Below are 21,007 nucleotides of genomic sequence, written 5' to 3'. Positions count from 1 at the left end.
AGTAGAGAAAGGCTAAAGGGAAGAAACCATGATGCAAACTGAATCAAACCCACACAAGTCCAGAAAGGCACAGAAGTTGAAGACACTGGTAGATCTCTAAAGGTGGATACATAGTGTAAAACAAAAGAATGAAAGGTCAAATAAGTAAGTCAGACTCCTAGACCCACTTCTCTATACTATAGACAGGCTTCTTTACATTATTCCAGATCAGTAGAAAACTTAGAAGTTCACTTTGAATTGGATGAAAAGAGAGGAACTCTGCACTTAAGGGATACCAGAGACAGCTGAAATGATGTATGTAAAAGAGAAATCAAGTGAAAATCCAAATACCATACAAGTATAGTATTTCCCCAATATAAATATACAGACAGCCTTCTTTATCCAGTAGGCTTCCTAAACATTCACAGCCAAGCTTAAACTCGCTAGTCCGGAGACTGCAGGACTTCTCTGGGGAAAATAATTAACTCAAAGGGATGGAGGTGGGGAGGAATACATACAGATATGTAGTTGGGCAACAGGCACCCAATAAAATGGCCAATCACCGTACTAAAGCCTGCAACTTCATAGCTACTTACATACAATTTCCAGTTACCATTTTAGTGCCCAGAAGCCTCAAGAGTTAGAAAAGAAGGTTAATTCATACATTCTGGATCCCAAAATACTACCTCTCACTTATTCCCTTCTCAGGAAACTACTGGAGGATGGACACTACCAAAATAGTAAAAAAAAAAAAAAAAAAAAAAGAAAGTGAACATGAGATCTAGGAAATAAGGGATCTAACCAAAAAAGGCAAAGGGAACAAGCCTATAAAACAACCAGTCCAAACTGGAACAGAAGAATGAAAGGCTCAAACAGAGATATTAATTAACAAGAGAGAAAAAAGAAACTAGTAGATTACACAAAATAATAAAGATTGGGGGCAAGATTTGTACTTCTGGTAGATACTCCAGGAGTCAATTACCAATAGGTATTTAGATGAGAGGTCAGCAAACTTCATCTGAAAAGAACCAGTGAGTAAATATTGTAGGCTAAATATTTTAGGCTTTGTGGGTCATCTGTCCTATTACATCTGTAGGATTCTGCTATAGTATGAAAGCAGGCATAAAATAATCTATAAGTGAATGAGCTTAACTGTGTTACAATAAAACTTTATTTACAAAAACAGGTGGCAGGCTATATTTACCCTGTGGAGTTTACCAACCCCAGACATGGATAATTAAATGAAAATAGAGATAAATCATTAACACTGAAGAAAACAAAAAGATACAGAGGAAATGGGATATAATTCTAATATACTATATGGCTGGGCTACAAATAATATTTAAATAATCATAATATAAACTATATATATATATTTTTTTTTTTTTAAACCAAGTCTTGTAATCTCACCAACAAGATAAAAAAGAAACAAAACAAGAAGAGTATACACAAGTGGCTGGTATGGAGGGAGAAGTGTAAAACAGCTAAACCATCAATACAAACTCAATAAGTTAGGGGCGCCTGGGTGGCTCAGTCAGTTAAGTGTCTGACTTGATTCTGGTTTGGGTCATGATCTCAGGGTCATGGGATTGAAACTGTATTGGGCTCCACACGCTTGGAAGAGAGTCTGCATAAGATTCTCTCTCCACCTCCCCCCAGGCACTCCTCTTGCTTGCACTCTCTCTCTCTCTAATAAATAAAATCTTAGAGTCAACAGATTAATACTGAGTAACTAAAATAACTGAAAACTCAAGAATAAGCATGTTATCTGCTTTTAATTTTTAAATAGGTATATTAAAAGAATTAAAAGGGAATGCCTCTGAAGAGCATATCTAGTATTTGGTTCTTAAATTGCAACTTGTTTTTTTTTTTAAGATTTTACTTTTTTATTCATGAGAGACACAGAGAGAGGCAGAGACATAGGCAGAGGGAGAAGCAGGCTCGCCTCAAGGAGCCCAATGTGGGACTCGATCCCAGCATTCCAGGATCACGCCCTGGGCCAAAGGCAGGCACCAAACCGCTCAGCCACCCAGGCATCCCAGGTCGCAGCTTTTCATCATTTTAGTCCTCAGTAATTTGCTTGACTTCTTAAAACTGTATTAATGTTTATGCTAAACATTGCTGATTACCATCCTGACATTTATTTCCCCTTCTTCTAATTGTCTACCTAATGTCTCTTCTCCATTTCTTCTTACTAACAAGAAGATGACATGGCAGAAAATTCCTGGGAACCTGACTCCTTGACATTATTGAACAGACAGAGCAGTATTGGACTCCTACCTCCAGACTCCTTGCTATAGAGAAAAATCAATTCCTATATAAGCCAAGTAGTTAGGTCTTGTCTTTTGCAACCAAATTCATCCCTAACTTGTACAATTATTTTGTTGACAATAAAGGTTTATGTTCACTTTCAAAGAGGAAGAAAATGAAAGAGATTTGATTGTCCAGTCTTATCTACTCATCCTTTCTACTAAAACTAAAAAGAGAAGTTTGAAAAGGTTCCAGGTGTACACTGAAAACAATGTGTACATAAGACATAAAAGATGGGGATGCCTGGGTGGCTCAGCTAGTTAAGTATCTGCCTTCAGTTCGGGTCAAGATCCCAGGGTCCTGAGATGGAGCCCCTCATGAGGCTCTGTGCTCAGTGGAGAATCTGCTTCTCCCTCTCTCTCTGCCCTTCCCACCTCTGTTTGTGTTCCTGCTCTCTTTATCTCAAATAAATAAAATCTTTTTTAAAAATACAGGAAAAAAAAAAGAACGCATAAAAGCATCTCAACAAGGATACTACATAACCAAATGTTTACTTCATATCCTCAGATCTTTCAGGAAAAACTAAAAAAATTTTCCTTTTCTCTCACATCCTATCTTACGGTTTCATCCCTCTTGAAACCTCACTAATTTAAACAGTGCTTGGAACCAAATCTTCTAAGAAAGTGTGCCTTAATCATATTTAAACTAAAAAGAACTGGGGCACCTGGGTGGCTCAGTCAGTTGAACATCCAACTCTTGATTTCAACTTGGATCACGATCTCTGGGTTGTGCAATCCAGCCCAGAGCTGGACTCTGTACTAGGAGGGGTGTCTGCCTGGGATTCTCTCTCCTTCTTCTTCTGTCCCTCCCCCTTCTCATGCATTCTCTCTCTCCCTCTAAGTAAATAAAATCTAAAATAAAGAAATCACAGAGAACTGTAGCAGCCTAAAGCTTCTAACTGCACAGGAAGTTTTCTTAAAGTCCTCTATCTGCAAATCCTCTAAAAATGTGTCATACTGCTGGGGATTTACCCCAAAGATATGAATGCAGTGAAACGCCAGAACACCTGCACCCCAATGTTTATAGCAGCAATGTCCACAATAGCCAAACTGTGGAAGGAACCTCGGTGTCCATCAAAAGATGAATGGATAAAGATGATGTGGTATATGTATACAATGGAATATTACTCAGCCATTAGAAACGACAAACACCCACCATTTGCTTCAAGGTGGATGGACCTGGAGGGTATTATGCTGAGTGAAATAAGTCAATCAGAGAAGGACAAACATTATATGGTCTCATTCATTTGGGGAATATAAAAAATAGTGAAAGGGAATAAAGGGGAAAGGATAGAAAATGAGTGAAAATACCAGTGAGGATGACTGAACATGAGACTCCTGAGAAACAAACAAGGGGTAGTAGAAAGGGAGGTGGGTCGGGGGGTTGGGGTGACTGGGTGATGGGCACTGAGGGGGGGCACTTGACAGGATGAGCTATTTGTTGGCAAACTGAACTCCAATAATAAACAAACAAACAAACAAACAAATAAATAAATAAATTTGGTTAACTCAAAGTTCAAAAGAATTACATTCTAAGACTAAACATGTCTTACACAGAAAAACACAAATTTAAATTACTTTAATTAAAGCAAAATTAGAAGTTTGGGAAGAAGAAGGGTTAACCCAATTCAAAACACAACTACAGATCACTATCTTCAATAAGTATCAATATTACTTAATTTTAACAGATTATTGTAAATATATTTGCACAACTAAAAAAGTGTACTTCAATGCTTAAGCCTCTGCTTTCATCTCACATTTTTTCTATCATCCCAAATCAAAATTTAGATCACTAAATTGACACACAGCCTATTCCCACTTCACGTAAATTCTCAAAATGAATAAAAGGGTGAAGCAGTCGAACAAAATTGAATGCTTTATAGTACTTTGCTGCATATGTCTGTAAGATAGATTGTTTTAGTACACATTTTCTGTAAAGCGGTAATTAACAAATCTAAAGAAATAGTAAGGGTTTAAATAAGATATCTTACCTTTTATTTATAGGTTTTTCATCTTTTTCATAAGGCTTTACAAACCATTTGCCAATGCGTACAAAGTTCCGGTTCATTAAACACCGTTCCAACAAATTGTGAACTGCTTTAAATAGCAGAGTTCGACATTCATAGGAAAGTCCATTCTCCCACACTCCATCTTCCTCTTCTACAAGAAAAATGAAAGAAACAAAAAGTAAAGTAGTGGCACTATATCTACTCAGAGCCAAGTAAAAAGTGTGACAGTTTAAATTCATAAGCCCAGGGCAGCCCAGGTGGCTCAGCAGTTTAGCGCCACCTTCAGCCCAGGGTGTGATCTTGGAGACCCGGGGTAGAGTCCCACGACGGGCTCCCTGCATGGAGACTGCCTCTCCCTCTGCCTGTGTCTCTGCCCCTCTCTCTCTCTCACGAATAAATAAAATCTTTAAAAAAATAAAACATAAAAATAAATTCATAAGCCCTACTACATCTACTACATAAACCCTATTAAACCTTAAAATATTGAGCTACCATTACTTCGATATATCTCTAGACATTAGAAGATCAGGTTTCAAAATTAGTCCATAAGGAGTAAAACACCTAAGTGTCACGTATTCCATTAAGGTACCTGAAAATTATCTTCCCACTGAATAAAAAGTCAATGATAAACTGCAAACATACTGATTTGGTTTTTGTACCAATACAAAGAACATTTGTATAAGCCGGGAAACATTAAAGACACTCTATATCTAAGATGCCAATTTCAAAGCTGGCTTGTTACTTTGTCCTAATTCCTCCAGCATTCTGCCTGCCAAAAAAAACTAGCAGTTAATAATTAACTAAAAATATTTTATGTCCATCAGCATTCTAATCCACAACTCAACTATAAAAATAAGTGATGAATAAAAAGGAAGCTTTTGGCACAGAGCCTAACAAGCAATGCATTATTAGCCACCTTAGGTCTCTTCAACCAAATGATTCCCACAATTACTATTCAATACAGGATCCCTCTACATGGGGAAGAAATTTTAAAATACAAAGGCTTAGATTTTAAATAGAACTTCCAATACAAAGTTATAACTACCTTCACTAACTACAAAGCCTCAATTTTGCCAGCACTTCTATTAACCACTCCAAGTTAATTTATCAAAAATTGTTAGCATAGTCATTTCTGGATAAGTCTAGATGTAGTTCAAAAAATTTTTTTATTCTCTATCCACTTTTAATCTTAAACAAAGCATCCAATGAATTCTGCTACAAATGATAATTGAACTTTTAACTTATTACTTCAAACATAATTTAGTATAATTCCAAAGCCTGTATATGTTTACAAACATTTTATAAATGAGTCATCTTTAATAAATGATAAAAACTTTCTCAATTCAACACTAAAAATATCTATGCTATACCCTTAGAAAAATAATAAATTATGATACTTTTGAATAAAAGCAGAAGCATGTATTAAGAGGAACACATGGTTTATATTCATAACCTACAGAACAAATGGGTAGACTAAACATTAACTAAAAAGCATAATGACAGTGGACTTTAACTGCAGTAGAAATTTGTGCCACTACAAAGGTTAATGTTGATGTTATGCTGTTCTTTAAAAGTGTTTCATAAATTAGCCAAGTCTTTCAAGTCAATTATTTTTTCCAAAAAAGTAAGACTTTAAAAAAATGAGGTAAGCTTTAGAAAATGACAATACTTGAGACCTGGAATAATTTTAAATAATTAATATTAAAAAGAAAAAAGTTTTACATTCTACATATTTAGACAACCTTATATATGTCCATTTAAAGCCAAAACTTCACAAATTTCACTTTAGAAAACAGTAGACTAGAAGAAAGGGAAATGGCACACAGTGACTTCACTTTAATTATTTAGGGGTCTAATCACAAGTATATCTTTGAGTTCCTGAGAGAAAAAAAGTAAAAATCAATCTGCTTTCAGCCTAATCAGATTCTGTCATTTCAAAATTAAGTAGTCACATTAAGAGTTTTACCTCAACTTACGATTTATGATTACTAAAAGTATGCATGCTTTTAATTCCCAGTTATGCTACGAATATCTCCCAGTTCTTCACTTCTTTGTAATTTATTTAGTATATTTTATTTTTATTGTCGTTGATCTCAAAAATCCTTACCTTCTGAGAAGCAATGGTTCTAACATTTGTCCTGCACAAGAAACCTTTACTAAAATCTTAACTAGTTCTAAATTTGAAAGCCAGAAAGATCCAAGACACAGAGTTACCATTACATATCAAAGTTGTACAGTCACTATAAACTTCAAACATCAGAAAATTATTCCCTTAAAACTTGAGAATGAATTGCCTTCCTTCCACAAAGAGTAAACAAAAAAGTCTTTGGAATAGTAAAAGCCCATAATACAATAATTTACATACGTTTTTTACATAAAATTCTGAAGATTTTTATTTTAAAAAATCTATCTCAGTTAAACCTGAAGTTAAACGATCTAAGAATACTAAATATAGTTTAGAAATTTAGTCAGTACTAATTTTCAAACATTTCTCCCCCATTGCTCTGAATTTTATCTAGGGAAACTCAGGTGAACTTAATCTTTATTTTACATTATACCCTCAAATGCCCACAATTTTCATTAACACTAAATGGGAGTTTATGCATGAAACAAAGAATAGACCACTTGTTACGGTTTTCTAAGCCAACAAATAACTAAAGTATATCTTCACCTATACAGCAAATAACTAAGCAACTATCACACTAAAGCAACAATTTTACTTTTACTGCTGAGGAAGTAAGTCCTAATAACACTCAATGAAAAGTCTGAAGGTTTTTTTATTTTGGTGGGAAGGGGGGAATGTCACCTAGAAGTAAGAGCCTCTTCAGTCAACCTTCTAATATCCTGATGATATAATAACCGTAGCAAAATACTGAATACTTCTTGTGTATTCAGATATGAAAAGTGAAATGGTACAATCAACCCACCGAAGACAGTGATATGCACCTCTTACACTAATTAAAACCAGTCCTTGAATCTCAACACCGTATTTTAATAGAGAAGGGAGGTGGTAGGGAAACACATGGCAAATCTTTACCTAGCTCTTTTTAATTTAATCAACCATAGCCTAATGGAAAAAGTCTGCTTAATGCATTTAAATAAATGTTTTTCTCCACTTGTACCTATATCCCCAGAGAAAATAGGTTCAATTTTGTTTATAGTGCTTTTCCATTAGAACTCTATTATTACTTGAAAATTTTTTACAAAATACTTGAAGAAAATGCAACAGTTCAAATGCTAAATTTGATTACCATAAATTTTTTTTTCCTGAGGACACAGATTATAGTGATGACAAACTGTGATTCATCATCAAAATATTTCTGAATGGAGAAAAATTTGAAACTACAAAAAAGCTGATACACCTAGTACTCGTATTCAACATTTTTCTCAAAACTGACATCTTTAAATATCTCCATAGTAATAAACCAGTAAAAAAGGAATCTTTTCCTAAATAATTCTGCCAAGCTAGTAAAACACAACATATACTAATGAATAATGAATGGGTCAAAAATGATGGTAGAAAATACCATGAGTTTCCTGAGAAAATAAAGAGAAACATTTAAATGTCTAATTCAGTGTTTGTCTTAAATAATAATTGCCCATTCATAGCCATTCATTCAACAAATATTACTGAGAACCTTAAGCTGGCAGCAGCACTGACCTACAGCAAAACCTGAAAAACTCTGGTTTAAAAAACCCCTGAATATATGTTGATGATTATCTTTGAAGATTTAAAGATACACTTCCTTGCTCAAAACAGGTAGTACATAAAAGAAATATGACAAAGAAAAATGGCCCTAGAAAACCAGTTAAAATAAAAATCTGGGTAACAAGTAAACTATGGAAAAGAAGACAGAAATGAATTAACTCCCTTCAGGATAGTTGGGAGTGCAAAACAATTTTTTTTTAAAAATTTGGCTGACATGAGATTCCTATACTTGGCTGCTGTTTATGTGTTTGCCAATCCTGTTAAACCTGCCACTTAAGGTTAAATTCCACTATAATTAATATTCTTTAATAAAAGAATCTAAAATTAAATTCTAGGACTAAACAATGGCCCATTTAGTTTAACAGTATTATGATGAAATTCTGGTATAATGAAAGTATTTGGACAAGTTGCTAAAATCCCATATATACACCACAGGAGCCAGAAAAAATAACAAATATTTTTAGCCCTGACTGAGTCTGTTTTTTTAGTTCTCCAGGTATCAGTTTTCTCCAAGAGTCTCATCACAGTCTAGCCTACTATGATTTTTTTTTTTTTTAAAGATGCAACCTCAGGAAAGGGAATAGTTTTTATTTTGATTTTGATTTAAGGGAAAGATGAAAAGCCAATAATGACAGCAATAAAATTCCGAAAAGGTTGAGGCACAAAAAAATATCCAGAAAACTCTTCTCCTTCAAGGACACATTAATGGTAATAAAACAATCTTGCTTTAACGTAAATAGTACACTTACAAGAACCAATCAGCCCACTATATAGAGAGACTTGTGACTGGAGAAATCAAGCTAAAATTTTCCCAGGTCCAATTTTATACCTCTATCACACAACCGCTAAATGAGGTGTGCTACCAAAAAAAAAAAAAAAAAAAAAAAAATGAGGTGTGCTACAAATTCTAAATAAATAAATAAATAAAATTTAAAAAGCTGTAATCAGAGTTTTGTTCCCTAATCCTTCTTCTATTGATACAAATATCTATTCTCTTAGAGGAAGCAAAGCACAAAGTTTAAAAAAAAAAAAATTAGTTTTTGGCTTTGGGATTCAAGGGATATTCTGAACAAATCTCTTCCTGGAATGTTACAGTTAGGCCAATACTAGTTAGCAAAAATCCTAACCCCAAAATCATTAGGTCTTTGCAAACTACTAAACAGTACTGACCACTGCTATAAAACAAGTAAACTGAAGGTCTAAAATATGTATCAAATTAGATTTGGTTTGCTGTAAGAGGAGATTTTAACCAATTAGCAATAAGGTGAATTTACATTCTGTTTCTAGACCTCATCTACACTCGAAAAGAAAATGACCCAAACCCATGCTACGTGATATTCCGACAGGCAAAATTCAAAATGCGCTATAGAACCTGATCAGACTCTTCAGAACTACCAAGATCATCAAACAAGGCAAGTGTAAGAAAATATCACAATCTAGAATAGCCTAAGGAGATATGACAAAATGTAGTGTCCTGGATGAGAACATAGGATAGAAAGAGAATTTTAGATAAAAATAAAAGAAATCCAGATAAAGTACAGACTTTAGTGAATATCAGCATATCAATATTAGTACATTAGTTGTGAAAAATATTAATAGTAACAACAAAGAAGCTGGGTGAGAGCTATACAGGAACTCTCTATATAGCATCTTTGCAAATTTTATGTACATCTAAAACTATTTTGAAATTAAAAGTTTATTATTTTAAAATACACTATGGAAAGAAATAGGAGGGTTAAGCAAAGGCAATTCTGTACTTTTATTACTGAATATTTCAGTTAGCAAGAAAAATAATTCTAATCTTTGCAAAATAGAATGCCTTCCCTCTTTCCCCCACCAAGAAGGGAAATACCACCATAATCAGAAGCATTTTAATAACAAGATGTGGTAGGTGCTGAACCAAACAGAAGGGCACTGCCTGTGCCTGCAAAAAGCAAGCTCAAACTAAATTAACCAGCTTTTTAGTTACCACCTGGGTCCTTCCGGTTCCCCTTTCCTCAGTGCTACACCTCCACTTGGAACTCAGGATTGCCTCCTGCAGCTGATGCCACCCCTACTGTCCAGCTGCTCTCTTCTCAGGGGAGCTTAAAAGAAGGGAATAGAGTGCCACAGATGGGAAGAAATGAAAAAGGGGTTAGCTAGAGAGACAGAGGCAGACTAATTATCCCAAAAGGGAGGCAGACGGTGTCCCTGGAGCAAAGAAAAAGGCGAGACAAATATACTCCATCTGAAAAGACCTTATTATTCTTTAAGATATGTCTGATTTTAAGTAACAACATTCTAAAGTAAACGACAAGTTGCGGGGGGGAGCTAAAACATTACATAAATATCACTGACTACACGCATTGTTTAAAACAGTATAGAACAGGCTTTGGAACGGTAATTATAATTATACATACTACTCTTAATACATTTTGCTTTGCCATTTCGATTGCTTTCACTAAGTTTTTTAAAAATTAATTACCATTCAATGGCATTCAGCAAAATCTAACAATTAAAACCTAATCTTCCAAAATTATATCCATTCACATTCAAGATCAGCATTTTAAACTACAGGTATTACCATTTAAAAAATTATGCAAAAAAGCAAAGTTAAACTACAGAAGCAGTTTTTTTAAACTGTAGCCCAGTTTACGAGAAAATATATTTAGCTCATAACATGAAATTTAGGGGGAAAAATCCACACAGTGTTTTAATATACATCAAAACAGCTCACACTTAACCTTAACAGGCTTTCAAAACATTAGTCCCACTATAGTAAAACTAAATACTACACATCTGTTAAAATTATCTTTGATTCTACAAACTGTATTACACGGAATCTGGGGGGGGAAATGGTGCTCTGCCAACCTTATTAATACTAAAACCCTCAAGTCAGCATAATAGTTTATCAACTACTTTGTATCTGTATAGTTTATAATTTATCAATAACATTAAGTCTCCAAACATTTTAGTAAGGTGGTTTTTATGACCACTTAAAGATTAAAATCCAGCATATCAAAGTCAACTATCAAAACAAATATAATACATGCATTCCTACAGAAACGTTAGTCTTACTAAGAACTTATTTGAGACAGTCACCTGGATTACATTACATCCAAAAATAAAATAGGTCTTATAGGTCAAATGGACACTATTAGAAACTTCAGAGTACTCAATTTCAAATGAGAATGTTTTTTATTAATCTAAAATTCCTAAATTTACCTGTTAAGAATTATGACCAAACATCTTGCTGAAGTTGTTGGTACCTTGCAGCAAATAACTAATCATTTACATTCCTATCATCAAAAGATCCACTTAACACTGACTCTTACAATGTAAAGTAAGCACAAGCTTCAATGATTATGTGAAAAACTAGTTTCTCTTTCTAAAGTAATATTTGGTCCCAAAAGTCCAGAAAATAAGAATTGGTCTTCTAAAAGTAGTCTTATTGATAGGTTCACAATAAAATTATTTCTGTGTAACTTTTTAGATTATGATCCCAATGTCCTATAAATGAGTTGGCACTAGTCTCATTTTAGTGACAGTCTTTGAAAGAACACTAAAAGAATCACTGTCCAAGAATAACAAAATTAACATATGCTTTCATATGGTAATAACCACAACTAACAACAAAATATACACCTTGAAAAAAATACATAAGAAAGTTACAACATTTCTAGAAACTCCTACCAAATGTCTGCATATTGATACAGAAGAGAGCAGTGGCAGAATGGACTCAAATGGTGAATTACACATGCCTGCAAATTACTTCTCCCTCATTCCATTTTTCTTAGGTAACATGCCTTCCTTGTGCCCCGTTCGCAAGAAAATACACAAGGATGCTGGGTGGTTAAAGAAAAAGTTATTCAAGGCTAAAGCCTGCCATAATATGGATAATTTAAGTAAAATAAAATAACCACACTGAAACATAACAGTAAGCTAACTTTTTTATCTGGCTTCACATCTAACAGTGTTTCACACACAAGAAAAAAATCTTAATTTGTAATATAAATGATTTTTAGGAAAAGTATACAACGTTGCTATATATCATTGGTTAAAAATAAGTTGCCTTCACCTGACAAGTCATGGTGAATAAGATCAGCAAAATTGGGGTCTTCACCCCACCAAAATATCCACAATTCTCTTCTTCCAGGTCTTTGATCTCGCCGCCAAACACCAAGTACATCTGCCTTAAGGCAGCGACTAAAACTGCTCAAAATGGGGTCTTCCTCTGTCACCGGAAACAGAATAGGGGCAGAAGTTGGGCCTTGCCATACATATCTTTTCCATTTAATTCCCGTCAAGTCAGCCTGAAGAAAAGAAAGCATGAGTATTACAGCACATTCACTCAAAGTCAATAGTACTCACTCTTAAAGCCCTTTATTTCATTAAGACATTACAATTTTTCAATATATACTGAAGATATTAAAGCAGACTGACCAAAAAAATGATTCTTAGATAATTCAACAACCCAAAATTTAAGGAAAGGAACTAAAACCGTGAAAATATTAACACTGACATGTCACTGAGTAGCAATAAATAGATGTCCCTAAGAAAAATAAAAGACTTAAAAATGTTTAATATAAACATGTACTTTAATACTGCACACTCAGTAAACATTTCCTCTAAGTTCTGTTCCAACTGGTCACGTTTGTTCCCTGGTGTCACACTGTAACAGAAAATTTTTAAAGACTTATGATTCCATGTTTATAAATTGATGGCTCCAATGAAATGAGAACTATAGTTGAAAAAAGTGTTCACATATCCCTTTTAGGCAAAGTGAAATAGAAAATGCGCACAAAGAACTGTCAGATTTGTACTAGTCTATTTTCAAAGAACCTGATCCTAAAAGTACCAAAAATAGACGGAGTCAGAGAAAACAGAAATGTAAAACCTGATGTTATGTTTTATTGCACCCGAAGAGATGTTGATTAACGGGCATTGTACAAGAAAACATTTTATAAGAGGAAAGGGCATTAAAAAAAAAACAATTTGGCACCGTGAAAAAATTCGACAGGGAGAATTTAGTAATTCTTTAACTTAGAGGTGCAAAGCATAAGGTGCCAAAAATGAAACTGCTGATACATGACTGGCAGTTTACACTTGCCAACTAGTTGTGCTCCGCCCACTCGGTTCACTTACCTATCACATACTCTTAGTATTTCTCCTAGCACACAAAAAATGAAAAAAGTCAGTCACTGAAACTTTAAATCGTGGACGAAGCTAAGCTACTGTCCAACTGAGGGCTAAATATTTGCAACAGTTGGTAGTTTTCAAAAAGTCTTAACTGTGGATGTTACCAGAACTGGGCCAACCTATACAATTGTCAGTCCTGCATCCAGCTTCCCTAGACTTTTCAATATAATGAGAAGCAGCCTGCTCAAACCAATCTAAAAATGCAAGTAAAACAAATAACAGCAACAAAAATTAGTGCAAAACCATAGAACCTCCTCCACTAGTCCCATTTCACTCTCACACAAACATAATGTTCTATTAAAAGCAAGACGGCTAAAAATTGTCAAAATGGCAAACTGTTTTCAAAGTTCAAAGACAAAACATGAAATGGTATCTACTGGTTTTTACAGAGAGATCTGAACTCATCGAAGGGAGAAACTAATCTTCTGTTAGTTTGACTCATCAGAAAACGTAAAACGAAAAGAGATTTTTTTTTTTTAGTACATAAGTTCCGGTGTCCTGTTTGGGGGGGGGGGGGCGGGGGGGGGAACGAATGACCAGAGTGTGGCATAAAGGCACTGGGAGAATGAGCAATAATGTAAAGTGTTAAGAAGAGATACATAGTCAATAAGGAGAAAAGCAATAGTTAATAAGCAAGACACACCGGGAAATGGGAGTATCCTGCCAGATAAGGAGCACAAGTTGAAGACAAGACTACGGTTGAGGAAGAGTCGGAAACGGGGGACAAGGAAAGAAAAAAAAAAAAAAAAAGCCAGCAGTCCTAAAGCAGAGCTCAGGATGGGGCTGAGCGAACGCGTTTCCCGGGGCTGGCGCGGGGCTCGGCCGCGGGGCTCGGCCGCGGCGCCGGCTCCGGCTGGGCCTAGCCCGGGGACTCGGGCATCTGGATCAGACCCGGACCCCCTCCCCCACGGCCCAAGGGCGCACCTCGCGGCCCCCTCCCCCACCGCCCCGCACGCCGCGGCCCCCGCCCGCGGCCCCTCACTCACCAGGCAGAAGAGGTTACAGTGACAATCTTCCAGGCTGGCCCCGTTCGGCACGAAGGAGGAACTCATCGTCCCTCACAGCAGCCGCCGCCGGCGCCACAACCCACCATCCGCCATTACCGCCGCCTCCGACCAGAGAGAGAAACACAGACACCGGGGAGGGCGGGGGGGTGGCGGCTGGGGGAGCGGTGGAAGAGGAGGCCGCCGGGCCGCCCGCCCTCCCCGCCCACCCCCCCGCCGCCGCGAGCAGCCCCCGCCGCCCGGCCGGCACCTAGCCGCCCGGGGCCCAGGGCCGGCGGGAGGGCCGCGCCGCGCTCGCCCCGCGGGCCGGACTGCGGCCGCCGCGGAGCCCGCGGACGCTTGCCCCTCTCGGGGGCACAGAGGAGATATGTGCTCCTTCCACAAGAAGAAAAAAAAAAAAAAACCAATAAATTACACAATAAATAATTAAAATCGAGTCCGAGAGGGCAGAGCCCGAGCCGTGGAGGGTGCTCCCGGGCGGGGAGGCGCCCGTGGAGGGGCAGGAAGGGCAAGAGCCGGGAGAGAAGCCCAGGCCCCCGGCCCGGCGGCGGCGATGTCCTTAAGCCCAGAATCTCCTCGGCGGCGGAGGTGGTGGCGGCGTCTGCGGGCTCAGACCATTCTCTGGCTGTGTCTTCGTGTCGTCCCTGGGCCAGGCCGGCCTAACGTCTGCTCTACTGCGGCCTCACCGCCCGGACGCCGTAGTCTCCCCCATTTTGTGGGCCCAGCGGGCGGCGTTTTTCCCCCTTTAATCCGAATTCACGGGTTTTCCCTTCGCTTTAATGGCGGCCACAGGGACCAGCTCGCCCTCTCTGCTCGCCCATTGGCCGCCTTGAGGTCACGTGGGCCCGGGCTCCGTGGGGAGGAGGAGAGAGAAGGGAGTGAGAGAGGGCCGGGAAGCTTTCGGCGGAGGCGGTGAGCCCTGGGGACCGGACGGCCAGCTGGCGGCTACTAAGACAGCGCCATCTGCTGGGTGCCTCGGCCACTGTAAGATGACCCCGGGCCCAGGCCCTAGCTTTCTCCTTGCGGGGGGGGGGGAATCTACAGCGCAAGAGGGTTCGCATCACCGATCTGAGAATTACGTGGAAAACAGTTTGATTTCGTCGGAAAAGAAAGTGTTGCAAAAATTCCCGGGCATTCTCACTTGCAAACCCCCCGGGCTTGGGAGTCAGACGATCTGCGATACAACTTGGACACTTAAAAAGTTGTGATATCAAGAAAGAAAGAAATGTATGAGAAACAGTATAGCCTCGTAGTGAATAACCTGGGAGTGAGAGCCACGCTTCCTTGGGTTCAAGCCTTGAGCCAGTCAGTTCTTGGGGTCTCAGTTTCCTCATTTGTTAAAAGGGGGAAACATAACCCTATCTCATAGGGATGCTGTGACAATGGAGTTAACACAAATAAACCAGGTAGCCCAGTGTCTGGCACAGACACCCATTGCTAACAGTTACCTATTATTGTTGTCATCGTGACCTCATAAGATTATTGTGAGGAGTTGAACCAGTGTATGTAAAGTGCCACCACCGTAACCTCCGTGAGAACCAGAACTTTGTTTTGCTTACGGCTGTATCCCTAGTGCTTAAAAAAAGGTTCCTAGCACACAGTGGACGCCTGATATTTGTAAATTTGCAAACGAATGAATGGTAAGAAATGGAAACCAACTAAAACGTTCTGTTCCCTTCCCTATAAAACACTCAGTTCTTTATTGGATTACACTTCAGTGTAAGAGTTCAAACATTTTCCCTGAAAATTTTGGAGAGGAGAGAGAGAGAGAGAGACAGCGGGGAAGAAAGGAAAGAAGAAAGGAAGGGAAGAAAAGAAGGAGGGAGAAGTAAAGGTGATTCAAAAGTTAGAAATATTAGTGAGTTAGCATTTACCATAATTTTACATTATAGTTGTGTCTGTAATATAAATGGAAGAGTCACTTCCTGGTCACTTCTTCAGCTATGAAATGAAAAAAAGCATTCCTCGTTCACCCATTCGTTCATCTATGATGATTAAGAGTCCAAATCTTGAAGCCCAAATCCTGTAGAAAAAGTTCTGCCACTGTTTCATTCATTTCAAAGTAAAATTTAATCCAAGATTAAATTAGTTTCTCTTACTCTGGGGGATGCCTGGGAGGCTCAGTGCTTGAGTGCGTGCCTTCAGCTCAGGGCATGATCCCGGGGAACCAGGATTGAGTTCAGCCTGGGGCTCCCCACCAGGAGCCTGCTTCTCCCTCTGCTTATGTCTCTGCCTCTCTGTGTGTTTATTTATTCATGAGAGACACACAGAGAGGCAGAGACACAGGCAGAGGGAGAAGCAGACTCCAAGCAGGGAGCCTGACATGGGACTGGATCCAGGAACTCCAGGATCACGCCCTGAGCCAAGGCAGACGCTCAACCGCTGAGCCACCCGGGCGTCCCAAATAAATAAAATCTTTAAAAAAATTTTTTTTTCTCTTACTCTCGGATTTCTTATTGTAAAATGAGGATAATAAAAGTATTTTCCTCCTAAAGTGTATGGTAAATGAAACTGTAGGTATATGGCTTGCCACAGTGCTAAGTGTTAGCTACTAAAAAAACTTTTAAAAATCATTATTGAGCACCTGCGTGCTCAACTGAGTGTGTTCCTGGTCTTTGCTAGACCTGGGATACAAATATGAATAAGATACCTGCCCGTCCCTCAAGATTCCTGAAGAGAGGCAATAAAGGAGACATTTCCCACAGAATAAGATAAAATACAATAGAGGTAATTGCTTGAATAAGGTATGTATCAACTATAGCACAATAGGAGCTCTGGAGGAGGAGCCCCAAAGTCAGAGAAGGCATCTTAAAGTAGGTAGCATTTGAAATCAGATTTGAAGGATAAAATGAATTCTTATAAAGCCCTTTGAAGCAGTTAAATCTTATTAAGCCCAATTCAGATCCAAAGGCCACATATCAAAGTCAATTATACAACCAAGACTAATTTAATCCAGGAGCTCAAATCAGTTGAAGTCCATATCCTTTCTAAGTGAGTGCCAGCACCAGGAGACAGCAATCCTCAGACGCCCGTAAGGTAAGATACCCTCTCTTCATCTCTCTTTCCCTGAAAGAATCCTCAGACCTTTGTTCCAACTGCTTCTGTCACTCTGGAACATCCTCCCCCACCTTTTAGTTTATCCAAGAAGTAGCCATCCTCTTTAGAAGTCGTGCCCTCCATTGCTCAGTCTCCAACCTGAGGACATGCCTCAGGACTCCAGAGGCCAGTAGAATCTCCCAGAAACCCACAAGGTGCAAAGTAACATTTGATTGGCTTTTCATTTGACTGGTAGTCTTCTCAAAAAGAAGAGAGAGATAGGAGATAGGAAGAAGACCCAGGGGAAAAATGTCTCAGAGAGGATCATGAAAGGAGCAAGACAGAAAGACAGGAGTGAAAAGGCAAAAGAGAGAAATAGAGAATGGAGAAGCTAGTGGAGGAATATGAGAGGAAGGGGAACATCATGGTGAGAAGAGAAAAGACCAATATAAGCACACAGAGAACATGTGAGTAACCACCTACCTTCTCTTAGAATGAGATTTTGTGCAATTTTAAAAGTAACAGAAATAAATTAAAACAGTATACACACATTGTCAAAAAGATACAGGAAAGTATCTTCTGTTTGGAAGACACAGGAAAGTGTAAAGATGAAAAAATTTAAATGTACATTATTTTTTAAATGCCCATAATGTCACCATTCATAATCAACCATCTTTTAATACTCTTGACGTTTTTCCTTCCAGACTTTTCCATTGATATTTACCTATCTACCTATCTATCTATCCTCCCACAGTTGAAGTTATATATACATTTTACTACACATATTTACTATCTAGGATGTGTCAGGTCATGTATGGACAAGGCATAGGATATACAAGGAGCACATAATCTTGCTAGATGTGGCAATTGGATAGTTGGATCAACTGGGATCAAAACTCCACACCACTGCCTGCTAGCTCCCTAACTTTGAATTGCTCATTGGTAAAATGTGTATGCAGCAATAGCACCTAAATGTTAAAGTTGTGACAATTAAAAGAGATAATCAAAGTAAAATAAGAGAGCCAATCAGGAATGTTAAGATGAATGTTAGACATTGCCTTGGACGATAATCACCTATTGTCTTTCCTCTTTGAAACATGGATTTGCTCAGTGATCTACATTTAAAATTGTTCTTTAACTCCTTCACCGTTTTAAGGACTCCATTCTCAATAGGATAGTGGATGTACCCAGCCTTCAGGAAGGGTGAGAGTTACATCATCTAAATAGAGAAAGGGCAATGTCTGACCTAAGGACTAATGTTCCCCACCTACTCTGAAAAATCACAGGATTGGGGCACCTGGGTGGCTCAGGGGTTATGCATCTGCCTTTGGCTCAGGTCCGGATCCCAGGGTCCTGAGACTGAGTCCCTCATAGGGCTCCCTGTGGGAGCCTGCTTCTCCCTCTGCCTGAGTTTCTGCCTCTGTGTGTCTCTCATAAATAAATAAATAAATAAATCTTTAAAAAAATTATTGAGATAGTTTGCCTTTTTTTTTTTTTTACCAAACCTTTCAAAATCCATGTGTGTATTTTCACTTACAGCATGTTTTATTTAGAATCAGCCACATTTCAAGTGCCCAATAGCCACACATGGTTAATGGCTGCTGTGTTGGATGATACACGTCTACAAAAGCTGTAAGTTAAGGACCAATTAAGCTGTGGAGTGAGTGGTCTTGAGCCTGGGGACAATATTGATTTTCTTAAGGTCATGTTAATGGTTTAATGTTGTACTTGATTCAATTAAAAAAAAAAAAAAGGCTGAGGTGAATGCACAGACACTACTTTGTTGATATAGAAATAAAGTATATTAGCAAATTGAGCCAATTAAGAAAACATTTCAGTTCTAAGTGTAAAATATCCTAAACTGTCTTAAAAGTTGACCTGACTTGCCATTTTTCTTAGTACTGTAGCATCTACTCTTAAACTCAATTTTCTCAATAAACATTTTATTTTAATATTAAATTTGAAGCCAATTCTCCCTAGTTTCCTCACTTTGAAATTTCTTTTTGTTTTTTTTTCTAAGATTTTTTTTTATTTATTCATGAGAGACACAGAGACAGAGGCTGAGACACAGGCAGAGGGAGAAGCAGGCTCCATGCAGGGAGCCGGATGTGGGACTCTACCCCAGGTCTCCAGGATCACACCCTGGGCTGAAGGCAGGGCTAAACCGTTGAGCCACCCGGGGTGCCCTGCCCGAAATTTGGTTTGTAAACCCTCATAAGCAAATCAGATAATCCCTTTCCTCCTTATCTTTATTCTACTTGAAGTGGTCTTTTAACTGCTCTGGATCTCAGTTTTCTCAATTATGAAGAGGTTGGATTAAATAATTGCTACAATTTAACGCCTAATATGTAACACTTAATGGATGTCAGGCACTGTGCTAAGTATTCTGCATTAATTATCTATTATCCTTTCCACAGGCTTCTGAGGTAAGTACTATATTATCCCACTTTTCCCGATTGGGATACTGAGTTTTAGAGAACTTGCCCAAGGTCTGTAGAAGTATGCTAATAGAGCCATGTCCACAGGGAGGGGCTCAAGAGAAACTTCCTGCAGGGACAGCTGAAACTGAATCTTGAAGGATGAGTTGAGTTAAGCTAGGAAAAGATTCAGGTGAAAGGAGAAGGACAAAAGGAAGAGTTGGGGTGGCGTGGGGGAGGGGAGATGATGACTGGAAAGTTTGGTGTTGGTAAGAAAAGGTATTTGGCTGAAGAAGTAACCCCAAGGCCAAATTATGAAGAGTTTGGATTTTATTCAGAAGAGAATGAGTAACCACTGAAGAACTTTAAACATGAGAGTACCGAGCTGAGATTTGTTTTTAGAAGCAACATGCCAGACTTGTTGGGGGCATTGTGAAAATCCAGGCAGGAAGGGAAGAGGCCTGAACTAATTAAGAGGAGCCTATCTAAAAATGTCCTTTCTGGGATGTCTGGATGGCTCAGTTGATTAAGCATCTCTTTGTTTCAGTTCATTTCCTGATCTCAGGGTAGTGAGATGGAGCATGGCAAGCTCAAGTTCTGCATCAGGCTCCAGGCTGGCTGTAGAGCCTGCTTAAGATTCTCTTTCTCCCTCTCTCTCTGCTTGTCCCCTGCCCTTCTTTAAAAAAAGACAAAGAAAAAAGAAAAAGGGTGCCTGGGTGGCTCAGTCAGTTAAGCATCTGCCTTCGGCTCAGGTAATGATCTCAGGGTCCTGGGATCAAGTCCTGCATCAGGCTTCCTGCTCAGTGGGGAGTCTGCTTCTCCCTTTACCCCCCCCCCCCACTTGTGATCTCTCTCTCTCTCTCTCAGATTCTCTTTCTCTCCAAATAAAATAGAAAGAAAAAAAGAAAGAAAGAAGAAAGAAAGAAAGAAGAAAGAAGAAAGAAAGAAAGAAAGAAAGAAAGAACCATACTTTCTGATTCACATTTATTCCCTCTATTAAGGCATCAGCAAGGAAGATAGGGAAGTAGAAAAAAAATCACTTTTGCAAAATGCTGAGTATTCCTTTCTCTCTAAGCAGATGATTTTTCTCAGAACAGCCAATGTTGAGAGAGGAGACAAGTGCAGTTCTCTGAACCTATTCCTCGTGCTAAAAAGTTCCAGACAGGACTTTGATCTCACAGGATAATTATTCCTACCAGATATAAACCGGTTTGCAATTTTATTATTCTCTTCTCCCAAGGAAAGGTTTACAGGAATTTAAAAGATGTAATGAGCCAATAAAAATAGGAGATTATTCTAGAATCTCTTATTTCTACCATGTAGAACTTACATGTATGTAAGGGAAGAACTTACATATATGCATGTA

The 21,007-nt window shown here is 38.4% G+C and overlaps 1 protein-coding gene and 1 long non-coding RNA gene across 8 annotated transcripts in view; one reads left to right on the top strand and one right to left on the bottom strand.

The window, feature by feature from the left end:
- Positions 1-14,364, bottom strand: part of MED13 (mediator complex subunit 13) — a 102,503-nt gene extending 88,139 nt beyond the window's left edge. For 2 of the 6 annotated variants that reach the window (XR_003133718.3, XM_025440643.3), the window contains exons 1-3: positions 14,171-14,359; positions 12,064-12,298; positions 4,280-4,448 (exon numbers count right to left, since the gene is read on the bottom strand). Coding sequence is in view for 3 of the 6 variants with exons in the window: in XM_025440643.3 (XP_025296428.3) it covers positions 4,280-4,448; positions 12,064-12,298; positions 14,171-14,236 (470 nt within the window). In the remaining 3 variants the exon portion in view is untranslated. Of the gene's footprint in view, positions 1-4,279; positions 4,449-12,063; positions 12,299-14,170 lie in introns of all 6 variants that reach the window. The other 4 variants (XR_007412976.1, XR_003133719.3, XM_025440645.3 and 1 more) reach the window with 4 other exon arrangements.
- A 32-nt stretch (positions 14,365-14,396) lies between these two features.
- LOC118355644 (uncharacterized) overlaps positions 14,397-21,007 on the top strand; it is a 51,795-nt gene continuing 45,184 nt past the window's right edge. For both annotated transcript variants that reach the window (XR_004818475.2, XR_004818474.2), the window contains exons 1-3: positions 14,397-15,828; positions 17,145-17,224; positions 18,764-18,856. This is a non-coding gene — a long non-coding RNA (uncharacterized LOC118355644). The remainder of the gene's footprint in view (positions 15,829-17,144; positions 17,225-18,763; positions 18,857-21,007) is intronic.

Source organism: Canis lupus, chromosome 9, assembly GCF_003254725.2.
Source record: "Canis lupus dingo isolate Sandy chromosome 9, ASM325472v2, whole genome shotgun sequence".
In the NCBI taxonomy this organism is placed as follows: Eukaryota; Metazoa; Chordata; class Mammalia; order Carnivora; family Canidae; genus Canis; species Canis lupus.
Note: the sequence above shows the minus strand (reverse complement) of the source record. Positions and strands in the feature narration are given on the sequence as shown.